Below are 22,360 nucleotides of genomic sequence, written 5' to 3'. Positions count from 1 at the left end.
CTATTGGGAACAGATCCTTAACTGAAACACATAATAATGAAATAACCACAGAGAGGTCCTATGGTTCTCTACGTGTTGTACATCGACTAACTAGGGTGCGATCTTTAATAAAGCCAATTAATGGGGATATTTACAGGGGATTATTTATAAGGGAACATTTACTAAAATTTACGAGTGAAGGTTCTAAAAACCGTAACACAGCACCTGTCTTTCCTCTCGGGCCGTCCCGGCCCGAAATAACTTTACTTAATGTGACACTCAGGTGTAGTAACCCTCTACTATTAACCTTACCCTTGAGTGCGACAGTTTTAAAACAACTAACATATCCCGCCTGCTACGTTGCATCCCACCTAACAGACTCACGCCCACAGGATAACCGAATTGCGGAATGGTCTTCAAACTAAACACATACGGTGGGGAGCATCATTTACAAGGACTATTTGGTATTTACAATGCGAACCCAGGACCTGTCATTTTGGGAGACCAAAAAAAAAAGATCTACTTTTGAGAAGAGGAAGAGCATGCACTGTACTGCACCGATACACCATACTCACATGCCCGGGGATGCACAATTGATATTGCAGTGCACCCCTGAGCACAAGAGCATTACAAATCACCAAAGCACCAATCAGCACCAACAAGCACCAACAAGCACCAAAGCACCATAAAACACACAAAGCACCATCCATTGCTCATTTTCATATCATCCAATAAAAACAAACTGATGACCTTTCTTGTCAGCTCCTGCTCTGCTGGCCGATGTTTCCTGATGTTGACTTGTTCTTGTGGCTTGCTGCCTATTTGAAAATAACAAAAAGGGCACACAACGTGTCCACTTTTTATTTATGGCCAACAGGGGCCAACTAAGGGTGGTCCACCTGTATGGCAAAGGGGGCCACCTCACGGTGGTCCGCAAGCAAACTTTTCTCTGGCCATCATGGCCGGTCCCAGCAGAGGGGCCAGGCCCCAACACGTGGGGTCCATCAGTGTGGTGCTTGGCCACAAAACGTGTGGCTCATAAGGTGGTGCTAGGCCGCAAGTCGTGCGGTCCATAAGGTGGTGTATCGGTCCAGGCAGGCTGTGCAGCGGCGGCTCGGGCACACAAGTGCGGCTACCTGCGCACTCCCCCCCCCCCCCCCCCCGGACCCAAAAGACAAGCCATGAGTGGGGAAGGAAAGGACACAGCAAGCATCGGGGCAAGATCGCAAGGGTACACATCAAAACAAGGTAATGCAAGGTGAGGTGCGCATGGGAGCGAGCGGACAAAGCTCGTCCCTACCGTACGTCACCTACCCTACCCTTGCCCTTACCCCGTATTTACAAAACACTACACATTTACAAATTCATCGCTATCATCTTGTCTCCCCCATATCTCCCCGAATACCAAATTCGTCCACAATCCCAATTTCTCATTAATCCCTCTATTCCGAATTTACCATCAATCCCTCATAAGGAGGAAGAGATGGAATAAACAAGCACAATGTCACCCCCATGTCATGATGCGTCTTACATCCCCCAAAACATTTGCAACAAAAAAAAACATGGTGTGGAGTCCTGTCACCTTGGTGAGTGGATGTAGATGGTGTGAAGAGAATTCATTCCGAACTATACTTCTAAATGACTTTAACACTTTTACTCTACCCGGGGTCTTTCCCTGCCAAACCATTGGCCACTTTACTCTATGCGGTTCTAAAAACCAATTCCCACTCACCATCTGTGGCGCTCACCAATTTGGAGTCTCACTCCCCCGATTCAACTCCCTGTGCCCTTGCACAATTTCAGGGCTGGGTCGTGTGGCTCACCAGCAGGTCTACTCACCTGCACACCTCCACCACTGCAGTTGCCTCCTGAGCTTGCCTAGCTCCTCTCCCTAACCTATCTACCTGGGGAAGGCCCTCTGGCGCTCTCACCCCACTACCGCCCTCTCTGGCGTTGGGCTACCCGGGTCCTTCCCTGGATCCTCGGGCCCCATTGGACACTCTACTGGCTCCCAGAGCCTACCTGCGGCCTCACCTGGCCGACATTCTAACAGTGGCGGAATGCCCATTTAACCACACACACACTAACAGGCCACACGCCCAGCCAATTCATTCCACTAATGCACCCATCCAAACACCATTCTACCACACGCACCACAGATGCCAATATCCACCACAATTTACCTATACCCTCTACCTACTCTTAAACTACCCTCCCCGGGTATTCGTGAAAGGGGTCCATCTTCCCCATCCACTCCTTTCGCACCAACCACTCCACTCCACATATTCCACACTACTCACTCTACACCATCCATTCCATACTCCATTCCATCGATTCCATACTCCATTCACTCCATGCTCCATTCACTCCAGACCATCTATTCCATACTCCATGTATTCCATGCCCCATTCACTCCAGACCATCTATTTCATGCAACCATTCCCCATACCTCCGTACTTCGCTTGCACACCTGTGCCCACACACCTGGTGTCACCTGCACACCTGGTGGCACTTGCACCCTTCTCTCCTCCAGGACCATTCATTCAATACAACTCACAATCACACCTTTCACCATACTCTGCTCAATGCACAATCATGCCAATCATCATGCTCACCACAAATAACTTCCTGCACACACACTGCATCATCTAAGCTGACTACTCCCTTCTGAAACTCGTGCTCCCCAGTCTTCCCTTATACTAAGCGCTCCCACGTCATTATAATCCACTAATCTGCTACGTCCCCTCTACAGGTACATGTCGCTACTTAACTCTACAGTTACCTACTGTCATCTTTCTCTAAATTCCTATCATTATATCCTAACCCTCCCGGGCTAGTTTGCACAGCCACCCCATAACCTAATGCTCATGTGCCCTGGCGGGTGAGGGATGGTGGATTTACCATCCCTCTACATCGGGCATCTCCCACTATACCATATACCCATCAAATTTTGCCCATCAAATTTTTCCCAATCAAATTTGCCAATCATTACTGCCAATCATTTTTACTGCTACCCCTAATCGTCCATTATTCTGAGCCTCTTGGTACGTCATTACATTTTCGAAGCTCGGCTTCGCAAAGCCGAGCAACAAATGCGGGTGGTTCATCTACTGCGGTTGGGTCCGTCCGGCACTCGATGCAGGGGAGGAGGTTTCATCGGGCCGAGATTCCGAGGTCCACCTCGTCGCGGAGCCTTTCGGTCTCCTGCCCGATGGCCCAATATTGCCCGGCCGGAATGCCGCAACCACAAGGGGGCGCCGTTCCGACCCCTCCTACCTTCCCTCGAACCGGGCCAGTCGCCTTGCCCAGCAAAGCGCGGACTCGACCGTGCGGGGCGGGGCCCGGCGCGAATCGTGCACGACGCTCCGAACAGGAGCGACGCGACACCGATCCCCGCCGGTTCCCGCAGTACACAAAGCCCGGCACGGACCGGGAGCTCGCGATGGCTAAACGTCGGTCGAACCGCTGTCCCGTTTAACGTCGATGCCTTACTCGCATGCTCACACGCATACGCGACCCCTTTCACACTCACCAAACCCGGCGCTCCAACGCCGCTCGTACATCCCACGCACTTTGTTATTGCACTTTCCCTTACACCCAGGTACACTCATTCCGCTCACAGACTTCGTTACACACCTGGCCACCACACACCTTGGCGCACACTCGTCGTTCACACACTTCATCAACACACCTCCTCGCGTAGTGCTGTTAGCTAGATTCAAAATCCCGTCTCGGAACCGTCTCGATAAATTTTCAATTTTCATAACGGGATCTCGGATCGGCTCGGTTCCCGGCAAAAAAAATAAAAATAATAATAATAAATAAATAAATAATAAGGCTTCAAAAATAATGGAATTTCATTACAATATATAAACAACATTGAAAAAAATTCTTTTCTGATGTTGAGTACTTAAATTCCGACTTAGCTTCCATTTACCGGGATGAAATAAAATACACCGCCTACATGCAGATGATCGGCCACCGATGGGACCGGGTTATCTCATTACAGTTTGTATTGTCGTGTAATTTCTTGCTCGGAATGTCAGAGAGAGGGAGAAAATGTTTCTGCCCAGGCATATTCGAGTCCCGGTTGGAGTTTCATTATCATTTTGTGAGTTGTGATCGCCAAGGGGCTCGCTCCCCCCCCCCCCCCCCCCCCGTTCCCCTCCCCTCCTCCGCCCGGCAATGCCGGGTACTTCTGGTAGTAAATTATAAAGCAGGCGGTGTAGTGATCACCCCCCCCCCCCACCCCCCTCCTTATTTTGACTCTGTGACTAAAGTAAACGTAATCAACTTATTGATGCATGCGTTTGAATGACCATGCGCTTCCCCCTCGGGGTTGAGGCGCATGTGTATTGTTATGGGGACAACCTTGTTGACGATGTGCCTTGACCATGGGGTCAAGGTGCACGTCCAAGGCTGTTCAAATGTTTGACTTTTTACCTTTTTTCTTTGTAAAAAAGGCAGGCCCTGTCCGGGGCCCTAAAACGGACGCGAAAAACTGCATGCAAATCGGACCTGGCAGGAGTAATTCCCTGCCGGTGGATTAAGGGGTCTCACTCCTATTAAGAGGAGTGGTCCCAATTGTATGACCATGCATTGTGGCCCTTCGGGGGGCATGATGCATGCGTTTGAATGACCATGCGCTTCCCCCTCGGGGTTGAGGCGCATGTGTATTGTTATGGGGACAGCCTTGTTGACGATGCGCCTTGACCATGGGGTCAAGGTGCACGTCCAAGGCTGTTCAAATGTTTGACTTTTTACCTTTTTTCGTGTAAAAAAGGCAGGCCCTGCCCGGGGCCCTAAAACGGGTTAATAAGCCCGAAATCTGGATTGGCGGCTCTGCTTGATGTTTAGCCAATGGGGACCAATGAATAAATCTCTGTCTGTTGACAGAGTGGCCGGGCTGAAGCCTCCAGAAGACCCTTTGGGTCGGAGGTGATGCTTTGGTCTAGGACTTTGGTCCACAGGAGATCGGGACAGCGCTCGTCACGCTGTTATGTTCGTTGATTTATATATACTAGGACGTGCCCGTACGTGGGTGCCCGTTCCTTGCCAAAAAAAAAAAAAAAAATGTCTTCGCCCATGCATGCATGGGCGTGCCCATGGCCCATAGGCGTGCCCGTAAGTGCGTGATGTGACCGTACAATGAATGTATCGTCCGACGCCGCAGCTCGGATGGCGCTGCAGTTAATCGGGCCTGTATCGGCAGAGTTATTATAAACGTGTACTACAATCGATCGTACCTTACAACAATCAACACAGATTGCAACGTCAAATAAATGAATACGCTCTCAAATGTGCCGTCCGAGGCAGCGTCTGCTCGCCACGTTCAGCATCAGTACGTCGTCACTATGACTATCCGTAAGTCCGGAAGTGACGTCCTCATTTGACTGTCCGGAAGGTCGCATATCGCAGTTACGATGAATCGCAAATTAGTTTTAATTAGTTTTAAAACATAGTTTAACGCCAACATAGCGCCAACATAGTTTGCCAACGTGAAATAAATGAATACGCTCTCAAATGTGCCGTCCGAGGCAGAGTCTGTTCGCCACGTTCGGCACACGTGATAACTCGCTGCTCTCTGATTGGTTGAATCGTTTTTTGGACATAGCTCGGTAACTACTTCTCCGATTAATATGAAACCTTGAAAAGGCACATCCTCGGGTCCCCAGCAATATACCTGGCAAGTTTCAAGTATATCGGACCGCTAGTTGTCGAGAAACAGCGGTCACAGACAAACACACAGACACACAGACATTCACACAGAGATTACTGGAATTATAGATAGATATATATATATATATATATATATATATATATATATATATACATATATATATATATATACATATATATATATATATATATATATACATATATATATATATATATATATATATATATATATATATATATATATATATATATATATATATATATATATATATATATATATATATATATATACATACATATATATATATACATACATATATATACATATATATATATATATATATATATATATATACATATATATATATATATATATATATATATATATATATATATATATATATATATATATATATATATATATATATATATATATATATATATATATATATATATATACATATATATAGGCTGCAACACAACAAAATGTGAAAAAGTCAAGGGGTGTGAATACTTTCTGAAGGCACTGTATCTTGCTTGTATTGTTGACATATGCACAAAGCTTCACCATCAAGGTACATTGTCTCCACCATGATCATCCGAAAGAAAAACTCACCCGTTTTAGTTTAATTGTCTCTCCATATGTTTTCAATGGCTCCAGCACCTTTGCCTCAAGTCGTTGAACCTGGAATTTTACCATACAAGCAATCACAAGACATATAAGGATATTGCAGGACATCATGCTTGTGTCTCAAAACTTCCTATGGTGGTGCAAAGCTACAGAAACCTTGTAGTTTAAAATAGAAATCCATAAATGCCTCAATAAGCTGTTCACCACCATCTCTTGTCTTCCCATCCAAACCCTTGATCTTTTCTACCCCCATTAATCCACCCTATATCCACCTCCTTCTAATTCCGTTTTCTTTCCTGAAAGTCTTTGTAGTGTCAATCTTGTTTATCCCGTGTACCCCGCCCCAGCCCTCTCCCTTACACATATCTCCGATGTCCCTGTTCTCTGCTATTGTTGTGCTTCCCTCTTTCTCCTCCTCTTGTCTCCTGCTCCCTTTGTTATATGTCATACTAGCAGAAGTACCCGGCATTGCCGGGTGGGGGAGGGGAGGGGAGGGGGAAGGGGAGGGGAACGGGGGGAGGGGAGGGGGAGAGGGGGAGGGATGGGAGGGGGAGAGGGGTGGGAGAGGGGAGGGGAGGGGGGAGTGGGAGGGGGGATGGGGAGGCGGAGGGGGGAGGGGAGGGGGAGGGGGAGGGGGGAGGTGGAGGGGGAGGGGGGGAGGGGAGAGGGAGAGGGGGAGGGGAGGGGGAGGGGGAGGGGGAGGGGGGAGGGGGAGGGGGAGGGGGAGGGGGGAGGGGGGGTAAGGGGGAGGGGGGAGGTGGGAGGGGGAGGGGAGGATAGAGGGGGGAGGGTGAAGGGGGAGGGAAGGGGAGGGCCAGTCAACACTGACGTTGCAGTTCTCATGGTCGGAGAGCAGCACAACAATCACGACATCGTCCTGCATCTTCGCAACAGCACGAAGCGGATTTGGAGACTCACCGATCCTGTGACGCCCTCCAGTACCGGCGTTGCCGGGTGGGGGAAGGGAGACCCATACATTCCCAACCCGTACATTCGCCCTCTCGACTCAAGCTCACTCGGACAAAAGCCTCGCACAAAATACACCGTGAAGGCCCAATGGCCATGTCTATGCCACAAATCAAGTATGTGAGCGAGTCGGGCGCACTGAATTGAAAATATATAGAACGCTCATACTCCGTGAAAAGTGAAGCCGCCGTGTCCCATCTTGGCTAGCACGATTCGACCAACTCGCTTCGCGGATCTCGTTTGTTTTGAACACGTGAATTACGTGCGAACGCGTAACTGTGAGTTTATGGCGGCAAGGAGCATCACGTGATCGCTCTGAGCGAATCAGCGCGCTGCTCTGCCACCTGATCAGATTCCGTGTATAATATTCCTCGCTGAAATGCGCTGAGGTAAATATGAATAAAAAATATGGATCTCGTAAAGATGAAAGAAAAAAAAAAACCTATGTGGTGTGAATGGCAATGTTCCTCGCTGAAATGTGAAAAAACGCAATCGCTTTTCGCTCTGAAATACGTGCGAACGCGTAACTGAGTTAATGGCGGCAAGGAACATCACGTGATCGCTCTGAGCGAATCAGCGCGCTGCTCTGCCACCGGTCAGATTCCGTGCATAATATTCCTCGCTGAAATGGGCTGAGGTAAAAATATGGTAAAAAAATATTATGAAATAATTTTTTTTAGGTCGGCCATGTTCTTCCCAGGCTCAATGGCCATGTCTATGCCAAATATCAAGCACGTGAGCCTCTCCGTTTAGGAGTCTATCGGTAACATTACACACCCACAAACTGTGTTTTATATATATAGATATGTTAGTTCTTACCTGAGCTTCGACTTGGTATACAAAAAAAATTACAAATGACATGACACTTCCTCAAATGATACTTTCTATACAAACACGTAAATGTAAATAGTGTAGAAGTTGACATTTATGTATTATTATATTATATAGCGCCAAAAACAAAAGTTACTAAACAATCCCTGGGTTTAAGTTATGATTCTCACAAATCAAAATTTAGTGTGCTCTAGAATATTGATATGTTTCTCTTGAATTGCATCGAATTATGTTTTATGATAGCAAGCAAATGTGAGAGACCTGCGCTTGCCGGTAATCCTGGATCTTGCTGAACTCCTCTGCAAACCCGTGTAGGCCATCACGCATGTCCGGCATCTCCTTGTCAGCCATGTCATGCAGTTGTTGTGAAAGCCCATCCGCTTTGTCGACAAGACGTGCTGTTTTGCGCGTGTAGCCAGCCATAAGTTGGCAGACCTCCCCGAGGTGGTGTTCAGCATTTGTCATTGTGGTTTCGATCATCTTTGCCTGATTCTCCCTGTTGGGAAAATAATAATAATAATGCCTTTATTATGAACGAGCAGGGGATTTCCGGCGCTGCCCAGCTGTATGAGCTTTTCCCGGCGTGTGTTTCGGGACGTGTTGGACATTGAAAAGCAATGGAGTTATCTGGCTTCATAGTGGTTACCTTTTTGCCCGCAGCTGGGCGGCAGTACTGCCTGATCCCACATCCCAATATACACTTCATAGCGGCCTCCAGACGGATGTCTAGGCCAAGATGTGGTACCGTAAAACGGGGTGAATAGGGACACAAACTGAAAAAAAGTTCGGAAACTCTTTTCGCTGAAAATTGATAACCATACTGATTTGTTGATATTTGGGTTGAAAGTGTTCTCTTGTTTTTTTTAAAAAGCAACTTCTAGTCCCTATTAACCCCATATATGGGTTAAATAGGAATAAATAGGATTTTTATGGCTGTCCCTATTCACCCCGTTTTATGGGTGAATAGGGACAGCCACCAATACAAAAAAATAATAATCAAGAAATAGGGACAGTTTGGAGAAACTTTTTACCCCATATTTTTTTCATTGGCACCGTGGTTTATATTATGGGTGCATATTATGTGCATCCATCTGAGCTCTCAATTTAGCAATAAGTTGGAAACTCAGGATTGTTTCTTGATTATTATTTTTTTGTATTCGTGACTGTCCCTGTTCACCCGTAAAACGGGGTGAATAGGGACAGCCATAAAAATCCATATATGGGGTTAATATCCATATATGGGGTTAATAGGGACTATAAGTTGCTTTAAAAAAAAACAAGAGAACACTTTCAACCCAAATATCAACAAATCAGTATGGTTATCAATTTTCAGCGAAAAAGGTTTCCAAACTTTTTTTCAGTTTGTGTCCCTATTCACCTTGCTGTCCCTATTCCCCCCATTTTTACGGTAGCTTAAAACCTTGCCCAGATTCTTCAGTACTAACACCAAAAATTTGAGGCCTCAGGATGCTATGGTTTGGCTGTGAAAGAATAACACACAATTGCACAAACAAACACCCAAACAAACACATAAACAAATACACAAACACTTGAAAATATTTATATATACACAAAGAATTAAGTTAAGCACCCCCCCCCGTTTTTTTACAACCTCGCACATTACAAGTTTGTTGTCGTCAAAACAGTGTAATATACCCATGATATTGCTATATTTTCTGGAGAAGTGATATTATGGTCACATAAAAACATAACAATCATGCCGTTTTCAATATTTTATTCTGAATAATTTAAGGTGAAATTTTTTGGGAATTTTAGGCATATTTTCACCTCAATTTAAGTATGGAGCTATAGGTCCATCACGGACAGTGTGGATGACGTTTATGTTTTCTAACGTACAGTCATTGTTCTGAGAAGACCTCTAGCGATCTTTGCGTCAATAACGTGTGTAGGACCCACGTGATCGGATCACTGACTCAACCAATCACATTTTTTCACTTTGATCACTCAATTTCATCAATGGATAATTGCTAATGTCATACCAATCATTATTTGATCTCACATACCTTAGAATATATGCCAATGTATACATATACACAAAGAATATATATTAGGGGGTGCTTACCTTAATTCGTTGTGTAGGGGTGCTTAACTTAATTCTTTGTGTATAGATCATAATACTGTTGGATCAACAGCAACTAAGCTTTTTTCAGTGATTGACAGATAATTTTGTGTTCATCTTCTTGCCAGAAACTTGTTCACTTGCCAGAAATGTGTGTTTTAAATATACAGGGTGTCCACAAATTACCGTTCCAAATTTTAACTGTAACAACAAAATAACGAGATGGGATACAATGATGCGTGTTGCTGCATGGTAGAGTACATTTTTCAGAGTTTTATTGACATTGTTTGTCAATACAAAATTTTCCAGTTGTCTGCTGTGACACATGACATCACATTTACTGCAAATGGCATCCCTAAAAGAAATGGCACAGTGCGTTGCCTGGATTATAGAGACCAAATCAACGACACAGGTTCAGCGGCACAAAAAGTTTATGGAGATATTGCAGAGGAGGGGGGTAGGCTTGCCAAGCCCAAGTGGTGAGGATATTGAACGCATTTGTGAGTCGTTTGAGCGCAGTCCCCATAAACTGCTCTTTAGGACTGTTCGCAGGGAGCTGCAGCTACACCGCTCAATGGTACATAGTGGCTGTACACATACAACGTTCAGCTGATGCAGGCACTGGAAGGCTGCTCGAGGTGCATGGCATTGACATTGGAAATTTTGGAACACTTCGACGACGACATTCCTGCGATGTGTGAAAATCAATGCCAACTGCAGTTGGCATTGGCACAACGTATGGACTTCAGACGCAATGGATTGTTTAGCAAAATACACTCATGATATAGTGTCCCAATTAGTTTATCTTCACGGTGTGAATGCAGAAATTGATCGATTGATCGTAAAGAGGAGGGAATGTCTACGTGATAGATGATCCAGAAGAGATCTTGCGAATGACCCAGCTATGGGGTATAAACGTTACGTCACGAACCGCAATTAGTGCACATTACGGAGGAGAGGCAGCCAAACGAAAATGCTGAAACAGGCAGTAGAAATGAAACAGTACGATGACCAAACCTGGAAGGTCTTTTGACCTCCGTCACCAAAGGTGGATGGAGATTATGTTTACACCCCTGTCTGTTTGCCTGTTTGCGAACAAAATATCTCAAAAAGTTGTGGACAGCTTCGGACGAAATTTAGCAGACATGTAGTGCATGTGACAAGGACGAAATGATTCGATTTGGGTGAAGATCCGGATTCGGATCCGGCTTGTAGAATTTTTAAGTGATTTTTCACCATTGGTAGATCCAAAAACGATACATAGCAGGATATCTCAAAAAGTTGTTTATGGATTTGGACGAAACTTGGTGGACAGGTTGTGTGTGTGACCAGGACTAATCGATTAGATTTTGGTGAATATCTGAATATGGATTCGGATACGAGAATTATTGAATTTCAAGTCATTCTTCACCATTGAATACATACATTGATACATTGAGAGATCGGGCGAAAAGCGATATATAACATGATATTTGAAAAAGTTATGGACGAGTTATGACAACTTGGTGGACGGGTTGGTTAGGTGACCAGAACAAACCGATTATATTTTGGGTTCAGGTCCGAACCCAGATCCGGCCTATCAGTGGGATAGAAGCCATAAACTGTTCAGCCTGGTGGAGGTGTGCCCTCTACTTAGTGTGTTCTAGTGTACGGATGAGTCCAAGTTTCAAACGTTTGGCGATAATCAGCGGCAGATTGGTCAAAGGAGGTCCGGGGAACGGTTAAGTCAGTGCACAACTGCTACAGTGGAGCATGGGGTTGGATGAAAACAAGTGTAGAGGCTACATCTTAGCCAAGGGTTGGTTACATTAAATCAAATGTACACGGACTCCCAACATGTGCAGGAACATTCTGATCCATCGAACCATTCCATCAGGAATGCATTTCATTGGGAAGGGATTCAAACTTTAGACAAGATGAAAAGCGATCTGGAAAGTAAAGAGGCCTCTTCCTGCACAATGTCCTGAAATGAACATAGTTGACGACGTTGAGACTACATATGGGTAACTAAAAGTGAAATGGTAACCAAATACGTTGGTTGAATTTTCGAATGTGCATCAGGATATAACTTTATGGGAGCACGGAAACATGCTCCATACAAAGCGGAGTTCACTGTTCAGGGTTGTGGGGGACACGAAAGCTCACTGGCGTGAGGGCATCATTCCACGCACCAAGTGGGCGGCGGCCACGCCCGAGGGGTAGGCATGGCCGCGGGATATACACCGGGCGCGCCAGTGTTACAGTTGAGCTCGTTTAATAAAGACTCTTAAACTCACCGCGTTGTCCGCTTCCTTCTTGTTGTACAAGCAAGCGCGCGAGCACCGCGCTTCATTGGTGACTCCGACGTTCTGGTCAGCCGTCGCTGACCACCCGAATACGCCATCGCAATGGCAAACAACGCGGTCCAAATGAAACTCCCCGAGTTCTGGGAGACGCAAGCCGAAGTCTGGTTCCTGCAGGCAGAAGCCCAGTTCCGACTTCGAGGCATCACGGTGGACGAGACCATGTACTGCCACGTGGTCGCTTCCCTCGGGCCCGGCACGGCCGCTCGCGTCGTGTCGGTCCTGAGGAGCCCACCGGCCGACAGCAGATACGAGGCGATCAAGCGTCTCCTCCTCGCCACGTTCGGCCTCACGGTGGACGCGCGGGCCGACCGCCTCCTGGACCTCCCCGAGCTCGGTGACACGCGACCGTCGGTCCGCATGGACCATATGCTGTCATTGATGGGCGACGAAACCCCGAATGCTCTTTTCCGGGCGTTATTTCGACGCCAGCTGCCGGCACGAGTCCGCCTCGCGTTGGCCGGTTCTGTGACGACGGAACCCCGAGCGCTCGCTGCCATGCCGACAGGTTCTTCGCGGCTTTGGACGCGCAGGCGAGTTTTGGCGCGGCCGTCGCGCATCCCGAGGCTGACCCTGATGCTGATGCACCACACCTCGGGGATCCCGAGGCTGACGCACGCCGCGTGGCCGCCGCCACGCCACTCCCACCACCACCGCGAAAACCGCGGCCTCCGCCTTCGCCGCAAACCTGGTGCCATTTCCACGCCAGGTTTGGCCACAAGGCGAGGACTTGTTGCCCGCCGTGCTCCTTCGGCAAGTCGGGAAACTACAAAGCCGGCGCTCGGTAGCGGCCCTGAGCGTCGGCCATTCCAGCAGCCTTCTTTTTATAACGGACACCTTGTCCGGGCGTCGCCGACATCGATTTTTTGGGGCACCGCGTCACCAGGCACGGGGCCGTCCCCCTTCCGACCAAGGTGGAGGGGTTTCCGCGCCCCCGCACGATCAAGGGGCTCCAGGAGTTCCTGGGCATGGTAAACTTTTACCACCGTTTCCTGCCCCGCATCGCCCAGCTCCTGCGCCCCTTGCACGAGGCCCTCCGAGGGAAGCCGGGCAAAGGTGACGTTACCTGGTGGACGCGGCGTTCGCGTCCACCGAGCAGATGGACGCGGCGTTCGCTAGCGCGAAGCTCGCCTTGGCTAACGCCGCCATGCTCGTGCACCCGCGCCCGATGCACCGATGGCCCTCACCACGGACGCCTCGGACTACTCGGTGGGTGCGGTGCACGAGCAATGGGTGCGTGGTGCTTGGCAACCGCTGGCGTTCTTCAGCCGGCAGCTTCGCCCGCCCGGACGCCGCTATAGTACCTTCGACCGCGAGTTGCTCGGGCTTCACCTGGCGGTCAGGCACTTCCGCCATCTGCTCGAGGGCCGTGCGTTCACGGCCTTCGTCGACCACAAGCCACTGGTCTTCGTGATGGGCAAGGTCGCCGAGCCGTGGTCGGCCCGGCAGCAGCGTCACCTCTCGGCCGTGTCCGAGTACACGACGGACATCCGGCACGTCACGGGGAAGGACAACCCGGTGGCGGATTGCCTTTCCCGATCCGTCGCCCACGCAGTCCACCTTGGCATCGACTATGCCCGGATGGCGGCGGACCAGGCCGCCGACCCCGGCGTCCAGGCCTTGCGGACCGCAGTCACGGGCCTCCGGGTCACCGAGGTGCCGTTCGACGGCGCGGCCCTCTTGTGCGATGTCTCCCTCGAGCGGCCTCGCCCCATCGTGCCTGCGGGCTGGCAGCGCCAGGTTTTTGACGCCATCCACGGCCTGTCCCACCCGGGCACGAAGGCCTCCCAGAGGTTGGTCGCCGACAAGTTTGTCTGGCATGGCCTCCGGAAGGCCGTCCGCGGCTGGACCAGGACGTGCCTCGCGTGCCAGCGCGCGAAGGTGCACCGGCACACCCAGGCCCCATTGGCCCCGTTCACGGTGCCGGAACGAAGGTTCGACCACATCCACGTGGACCTGGTGGGACCGCTGCCCCCCTCGCGGGGTTTTACCCATGTCCTGACGATGGTGGACCGCACCACCCGGTGGCCGGTGGCTGTGCCTTTGGCGGCGACGACGGCGGCGGACGTCGCACAGGCGTTCATCGCCACCTGGGTCGCCCGGTTCGGCGCCACCTCGGACATATCGTCCGACCGCGGCCCCCAGTTCACCTCGGAACTCTGGGGGGCAGTCGCGTGGGGGCTCGGGGTCCAGCTGCACCGAACCACGGCCTACCACCCCCAGGCCAACGGCCTGTGCGAGCGGTTCTACCGCTCGTTGAAGGCCGCGCTCCGGGCCACCCTCCTCGACGGCGGCTGGGTCGACAGGCTCCCCTGGGTCCTGCTGGGCCTCCGGACGGCGCCCAAGGACGCCCTGCGCACATCGGCGGCAGAGTTGGTCTTCGGACAACCGCTGCGGGTGCCGGGCGAGTTCCTCCCCGACCCCACGGCACCATGGTCCGCGGCGCAGGAGCGTTCCGCGCTGCAGGAGACAGCCCGGAGGTTCGCCCCGGTGCCGACGGCGCACCACGGGCACCCGGCTACGCACGTCGCCCCGGAGCTTCGCACCGCGGAGTACGTCTTCTTCCGGCACGACGCCCACCGGACACCACTGCGGCCCCCGTACGACGGGCCTTTCCGCGTGCTGGAGACCGGGGTGAAACACTTCACCTTGGACATCGGCGGTACTCCCGACCGCGTCTCGGTGGATCGCCTCAAACCGGCCCACCTCGACGTGGACCACGCACCGCCGGTGGCTCGGCCCCCGCGTCGGGGCCACCCCCCTGTGGGCGGACCCCCGGCACCGCCCAGGCCCGCCACCCCCCAGTCCTGCACCCATCTCGGGTGCAGCCGGAGGCATCCCAGCTGGCATCCCTGCACCCCGGACTCCGCCAGTCGCCAGAGGGCGCTTCGGCCGGGTCATCCGTTTGCCCCGCAACTCCAGGTGCGCGGGAATTCTGGGGGGGGCGCGTGTGGCGGACACGAAAGCTCACTGGCGTGAGGGCATCATTCCACGCACCAAGTGGGTGGCGGCCACGCCCGAGGGGTAGGCGTGGCCGCGGGATATACACCGGGTGCGCAGCCCGGAGCGCGCCAGTGCTACAGTTGAGCTCGTTTCATAAAGCCTCTTAAACTCACCGCGTTGTCCGCTTCCTTCTTGTTGTACAAGCAAGCGCGCGTAGCACCGCGCTTCAGGGTAATCATTTTGTATGTATTATATGAATCTGCCAGTTGTAATTACACATTATTTGTGCTTATCCTATGTGTGTTTCCATTATTAGTTATTATGCTGCATGTAAGTATGGGATAATTAAACAGATTCAGTAATACAATTTTAACTGTCTGAACATCTTTTACACCACTACAACGAGGCTGACAGGATGGCCTAGACGTGCGCACACTCAGGGTGGCCTAGAGTAAACTGGGCGGCCCATCCATCTTCTGGCATTCGATGGTGGACGTTAAAGACCCCACGGTGTCCTTTGGGATGAGTCGGCGACCTATCGGTGACACCCTGAATAAATTTACAAATACCTGCTCTAACCTTCACAGAGGGCACCGTGACAGTTCACAGTTGCACAGCCGAACGTTCAGTCAATGATGCTACCCCGCAGCCTTGTACTGCATACGAAAGACGACTACTACTATTACTAGTTTTAATGACACCAATTAATCCCATTTTCATGTGGGTCATTTTTTTGGGGGTGACGGCTGTGACGCTCGTAAGTGGCAGGAATTTGTCAGTTATTCAGGATGCAGGCAATAACTCGCTTACTCTTTACCAAAGACAACATGGGATATTTGGCGTTCAGCAATGGGCAATGCCCCCTGTACTGGCACACGGGTCCTCCAGTCGTTGTGATGTACGCAAAAATTAATTGCTTTGTCCAACAAAAGGGTGACAATTTCCTGCTGGGTCGAGATTCAAACCCAGGCTCGACAGCGCAAAGGTGAGTGCACAATGACATACCTGGAGAACCCTCCCCCCCCCCCCCCGCTACTACCTCCCTGCTTACCCTCCCTGCCTCTTCCCTCCCTGCCCCTTCCACACCACCCCTCCCCGCCCCTTCCCCACGACACCTCTCCCCGCCCCTTCCCCACCACCCCTCTCCCCGCCCCTTCCCCACCACCCCTCTCCCCGCCCCTTCCCCACCACCCCTCTCCCCGCCCCTTCCCCACCACCCCTCTCCCCGCCCCATCCCCACCACCCCTCTCTCCTCCCCTTCCCACCACCCCTCTCCCCGCCCCTTCCCCACCACCCCTCTCCCCGCCCCTTCCCCCACCACCCCTCTCCCCGCCCCTTCCCCACCACCCCTCTCACCGCCCCTTCCCCACCACCCCTCTCCCAGCCCTTCCCCACCACCCCTCTCCCCGCCCCTTCCCCACCACCCCTCTCCCCGCCCCTTCCCCACGACCCCTCTCCCCTCCCCTTCCCCACCACCCCTCTCCCCCCCCTTCCCCACCACCCCTCTCCCCCCCCTTCCCCACCACCCTCTCCCCGCCCCTTCCCCACCACCCCTCTCCCCGCCCCTTCCCCACCACCCCTCTCCCCGCCCCTTCCCCACCACCCCTCTCCTCGCCCCTTCCCCACCACCCCTCTTCCGCCCCTTCCCCACCACCCCTCTTCCCGCCCCTTCCCCACCACCCTCTCCTCGCCCCTTCCCCACCACCCTCTTCCCGCCCCTTCCCCACCACCCCTCTCCCCGCCCCTTCCCCACCACCCCTCTCCCCGCCCCTTCCCCACCACCCTCTCCTCGCCCCTTCCCCACCACCCCTCTTCCCGCCCCTTCCCCACCACCCCTCTCCTCGCCCCTTCCCCACCACCCCTCTTCCCGCCCCATCCTCACCACCCCTCTCCCCGCCCCATCCTCACCACCCCTCTCCCCGCCCCATCCTCACCACCCCTCTCCCCGCCCCCCCCCCCCTCTCCCCACCCCCCCTCTCCCCACCACCACTCCCCCCGCCCCTTCCCCACCACCACTCCCCCCGCCCCTTCCCCACCACCCCTCTCCCCACCCCATCCTCACCACCCCTCTCCCCGCCCCATCCTCACCACCCCTCTCCCCGCCCCATCCTCACCACCCCTCTCCCCGCCCCATCCTCACCACCCCTCTCCCCGCCCCTTCCCCACCACCCATCTCCCCGCCCCATCCTCACCACCCCTCTCCCCGCCCCATCCTCACCACCCCTCTCCCCGCCCCATCCTCACCATCCCTCTGCTCCTCTTCCCCACCACCACTCTCCCCGCCCCTTCCCCACCACCACTCTCCCCGCCCCTTCCCCACCACCACTCTCCCCGCCCCTTCCCCACCACTACTCTCCACACCAAACCATATAATCACCCGTTTTTGTTTTGCATCAGCGTATGCATAGTACGAGGTCAAATGGCCTCATCAACTGTGCAAAGGAAACTTCAGGACAACTTCCATGCGATGCTGCAGACAATGATCAAGCACATTGCAGCGAACTTGTTGCCGAGGTTTATTGAGGCGAAAGTACAAGACACAATCCGCGAATGCTACCCTTCCCGCGAAGTGTTAAGCGGTCTACTTTCACAATAAAGACGTTAAAGTCGTAACACAAGTAACTGTAACGGACAAAATCGGCAACAAAAAGTAACATATCCTTCACCAAATCACCTATGAACATCAAACCGTACCTGCCACGAATCGAAAGCGTCGCGAAATTCATGTTTGTTCGTTTTTACTTCAGTTCAGTTGATGAATCCTTCGACTCGTCTTGATCGCGTTTCCACAAGAAGACAGAAGGTTGAGATCCTAAAGACCTCTGTCGTGGCCTCTCAGTTTCTTGTGGATCCCCCGACAACCCAGGACGCCATTGCACGTTACTAAGCGACGAAAGTCGATCTCGAATACGTGTTTGCGTCAGTTCAGTCGTGACGTCATGACGTGCGTGCGTGCACATGCTTTGTGCAATTGTGCTTCACAGATTCTTTACCAACGGTGTTTTGTCATCCTGTATTGGATTGTTTGCTCATTATTTCTCTTTGTTCAGCTTGCTAAGGTTACGTAATGATGACGGCATACTTGTGCACAAGATATTCAAAGCAAAAACGAGGACATCGCTCCAGACATTTCATGGTTATTGGGAGCACGAGCTGGAATGTTGTTGATGGGAGAAATGGCATTTGACCTCCATGCGCGTCAGGCCAAAGGCGGGAATTAGCTATTTGAATTGGTTAACTTTGTCTGTCTGGCTACTAACGTCAGTTTATGATCGAGGAACTACTTAATTATAATTGAATGGTATATCTACTATAAATGGATGAGTTGTGTGTGCATGCCATACTTTTTGTGTCAATTAATTACGTACGTCTTAATGAATTACTTTTTTTACGTACTATTGAAATGTACCTTTTAACTCTTTAGACTGCTGCGATCCCTTCGACCTAAGATCCTTAAGACCCCAAAAGACCCAGAGGAACCAAAAATCCCCGAGGAGCCAAAGGACCACAAAGACCCAAAAGACTCTGAAGATCTAAAAGTCCCCGACGACCCAAAAAGACCGAGGACCCAAAGCACCCCCAGCCCGACAAGCAAGTGTGCTAGAAGGTGGTGAAGACCAATGAAAATTTGATCCAATGGATCAATGCCCCCCTAGGTTTTAAAACGAACCATAACATGAATCGGTACACAAAGCTTTTTTTGAAATTCCAACTTTTTTCCTGTAACTCCTTGCAGTGTCCATATGTTTTATACCTCTCCCACCTCCCCCCAAGCTCCCCCACCTCCCGATGTCCCTGCTCTCAAATGTTGTTTGTGTCCTTCCCCATCTCTCCCCATCTTGTCTACCGCTCCCCTTATTTTGTGTTTTATGTGTCGGTTTGATTTTTTGTGTGATTAATGTTAGCTCTTTCACGAGCCTCGATCTTGTATACAAAAATAATAATAAGCTGCAGTTTAGCAGTACGTTAGCCTGGTGTTGGCTAAACAGTTAAGGTGGCTGGCTTGAGATCTTAGGGTCTCGAGTTGAAGCCCCTGTCGTGCCGTTGAATTAACACTAGGTGGGTTGACTCAGCTGTCATTCTTCCGAGGTCGGCAAAATGAGCACCGGTACCAGATTACTGGTAACGGGGGGCATTGCATCAACACACATCCAGAAAACGATGCAACCAAACAGCCACAGACTGCATACAAACTACCACCACAGCAGACCTTGGTTCTAAATTTGGCAAATTGTAAGGAATCTCGACCTTATCACACATGCACAGAGAGGAGGGAGTAAGGCACAGTGCGGCCATGAGCAAACTCAAGCCGGGTAAGTCACCAGGCCGTGACAACATCCATCCGGAGTTCGTCATCCACCAGAGCAGAACAACATCTGGTTGGCTGTGTTCGTTCTTCTTGTCGTGCCTCCGGAGGTCCAAGCTCCCGAAGACCTGGCGCCGTGCTTCCGTCATAGCCCTGCTGAAGCCGAACAAACCTGCAGAAGATCCCAAGTCCTACAGACCGATCTCGTTGCTCTGCGTCCCATTTAAGATTCTGGAGAGGATGATCCACAGCCGCATCGACCCAGTAGTGGACCCACAGCTCCCGCGGGAACAAGCCGGTTTCCGTCGTGGCAGGTCAACTGTGGCCCAGGTAACATTACTCACACAAGATATCGAAGACAGCTTCCAGGACAATGAGAAAGCTGGCGTAGTGTTCCTGGACCTGACGGCTGCATACGACACCGTTGGCACCGTGGACTCCACCTGAAGTTGCTGAGGACAATCCCGGACCGACATATGGTGAACTTCATCATGGAGATGCTGTCAAACCGCAGCTTCGTCCTACAGACCAGCGACGGCCAGCGCAGCAGGCTCAGAAGACTGAGGAATAGTGTCCCGCAGGGTTCTGTTCTCTCGCCGATGCTGTTTAACATCTACACCTATGACCTGCCGGATACAACATCCAGAAAGTACGGTTACGCGGACGACCTGGCCATCATGCTGCGACGACCAACATGGAAGGCGATGGAAAACGGTATCAACCAAGACATGGGCACCTTGGTAGCCTACCTCCGGAGGTGGCGTTTGCAGCTCAGTATTGGTAAGACAGTGTCAGCGGCATACCATCTTAACAACAGAGAAGCAAAAAGGGAACTGGACGTGTTCGTTGACAACAAACGCCTGGAGTTCCAGCAAGCCCCAAAGTACCTCGGTGTACGCCTAGATCGGATACTGTCCTTCAAGCAACACCTAGAAGAAGTTAAGGCCAAGGTGACATCAAGGGTCTCGCTTATCCGACGTCTCGCTGGTACGACCTGGGGAGCCTCCGCCAAGACCCTACGAATATCCACGCAAGCCCTGGTCTTCTCTGCAGCCGAATACTGCACCCCAGCCTGGAGCAGAAGCCCACACGTGAGAAAGGTTGATGTTGCCATTAACAACGCCCTCCGCACTGTAGCTGGTTGCTTGAAGCCCACCCCGGCATTCCACCTGCCAGTCCTAGCGGGAATCGCCCCGGCCGGTCTCCGACGGGAGGCTGCTACCCTCGCCCTGGCAAGGAATGCCCAGAAACACGACTGGCACATCCTGCACAACACCACCACGATAGTGGCGCCTCCAAGCAGACTCAAGTCCCGCCATCCCTACAACAAGGCGGCACAAGAGATGCTCAGTTCTATCCCTGAGGACCTGTCTAGAAGCGCATGGCTGGCGGCATCTTGGAAGCAGGTGTGGGAAACGGCCGGGCCCACCCGCATCCACCGCTACATCTGGGACCCAGGAGGTGGCGTCGTAGGAGAAGATCTAGCCACGCCTGCAATGGACCTTGCTGAACCGTCTACGTACGGGGGTCGGCCGTTTCAAATCATCGCTGAAGATGTGGGGCCTGGCAGACAGCGCCGCGTGCGAGTGCGGCGAGCCTGAGCAGACTGCCGAACACATAATTACCACCTGCCCCCTATACAGACCACCTTCAGAAGCCAGCCTCTTCGACGTAGGACCAGAGACGAGGGCATGGCTGCACGACACTGAGCTGGCCATCTGATGATACACAAAAGAAGAAGAAGAAGAAGAAGAAGGCAATTGTTTTAGACTGTCTGCCTGGCAGTCAAATAAAACTGAAAATAATTCCAAACAGGAAACTTACTGTTTTTAAGAAAGTTATAAAGGACACAAACAACAGGCACAAATAACTAATGTAACGTATTAAGTAAAGGTGGTGTAAAAGACGCTGCATCACTGGCGGTAAACTTACAAAAAAGTTTTTCTACAACCTTTAAAAACTTTATTTAATTTTAATTGAATTATATACTTGAACTTTATAGAAAACAAATCGCCTTCTTATCACTTTCAAACCCCTTCAGTTTAGCAATACTTGGCCAAAATATTACGGGATTTCACGTCATCACGACCAATCAAATTAGCCGCTTGCAGACCTTCCCCATGTCCTTTTTCTCAAGACTCTATGAACTCTATGGGTGAGGTGCTCTATGAACTCTTTAGTGCATTTATTTTCAATTCAACATTTTTTCACACAAAAATAAATGGTATACCTACAGAATTTATAAAAGTAATTGCTGTAGCTTTATCTGTTTATATCAACCCACAGTAAAGAAAGGTATTATTTAATTGTAGTGCAATTTAATTGGTGCGATGGAGAGCTATAATATCATGCAGATAGGTTTTAATCCTTGGTCCCAAATGATTTGGCTATTGCCTCTAACACCTTCATGTAAAAATAGTATTGCATGTACAAGCTCAAACTGTGTCGCTTAGTCATCGGTAAAAAAAAAGAAGAAGGAGGAGGAGGAGCGGAAGAAGGAGTAGGCTATTTTGCCCTCACGGTTTTACACGTCACATTGCATACATGGGAGAGAGCACTCGCTCTACGAGTGTCGTTTACAAAAAGCAGGGGCATTAACAGAC

At 51.0% G+C, this 22,360-nt stretch overlaps 1 protein-coding gene across 2 annotated transcripts in view; it reads right to left on the bottom strand.

Moving 5' to 3' along the window:
• The window catches only part of LOC137433440 (CBY1-interacting BAR domain-containing protein 1), a 41,279-nt gene extending 22,911 nt beyond the window's left edge, over positions 1–18,368 (bottom strand). Inside the window, exons 1-3 of one of the 2 annotated variants that reach the window (XM_078785802.1) lie at positions 18,146–18,368; positions 8,348–8,582; positions 6,275–6,343 (exon numbers count right to left, since the gene is read on the bottom strand). In XM_078785802.1, the coding sequence (XP_078641928.1) occupies positions 6,275–6,343; positions 8,348–8,582; positions 18,146–18,177 (336 nt within the window). In that variant the 5' untranslated portion in view covers positions 18,178–18,368. The remainder of the gene's footprint in view (positions 1–6,274; positions 6,344–8,347; positions 8,583–18,145) is intronic. The other variant, XM_078785803.1, reaches the window with a different exon arrangement.
• Positions 18,369–22,360: the final 3,992 nt, after the last annotated feature.

Source organism: Myxine glutinosa, chromosome 10 (genome assembly GCF_964187855.1).
Source record: "Myxine glutinosa chromosome 10, kmMyxGlut1.1, whole genome shotgun sequence".
Classification (NCBI taxonomy): Eukaryota; Metazoa; Chordata; class Myxini; order Myxiniformes; family Myxinidae; genus Myxine; species Myxine glutinosa.
This window is presented reverse-complemented; position numbering and strand designations above follow the sequence as displayed.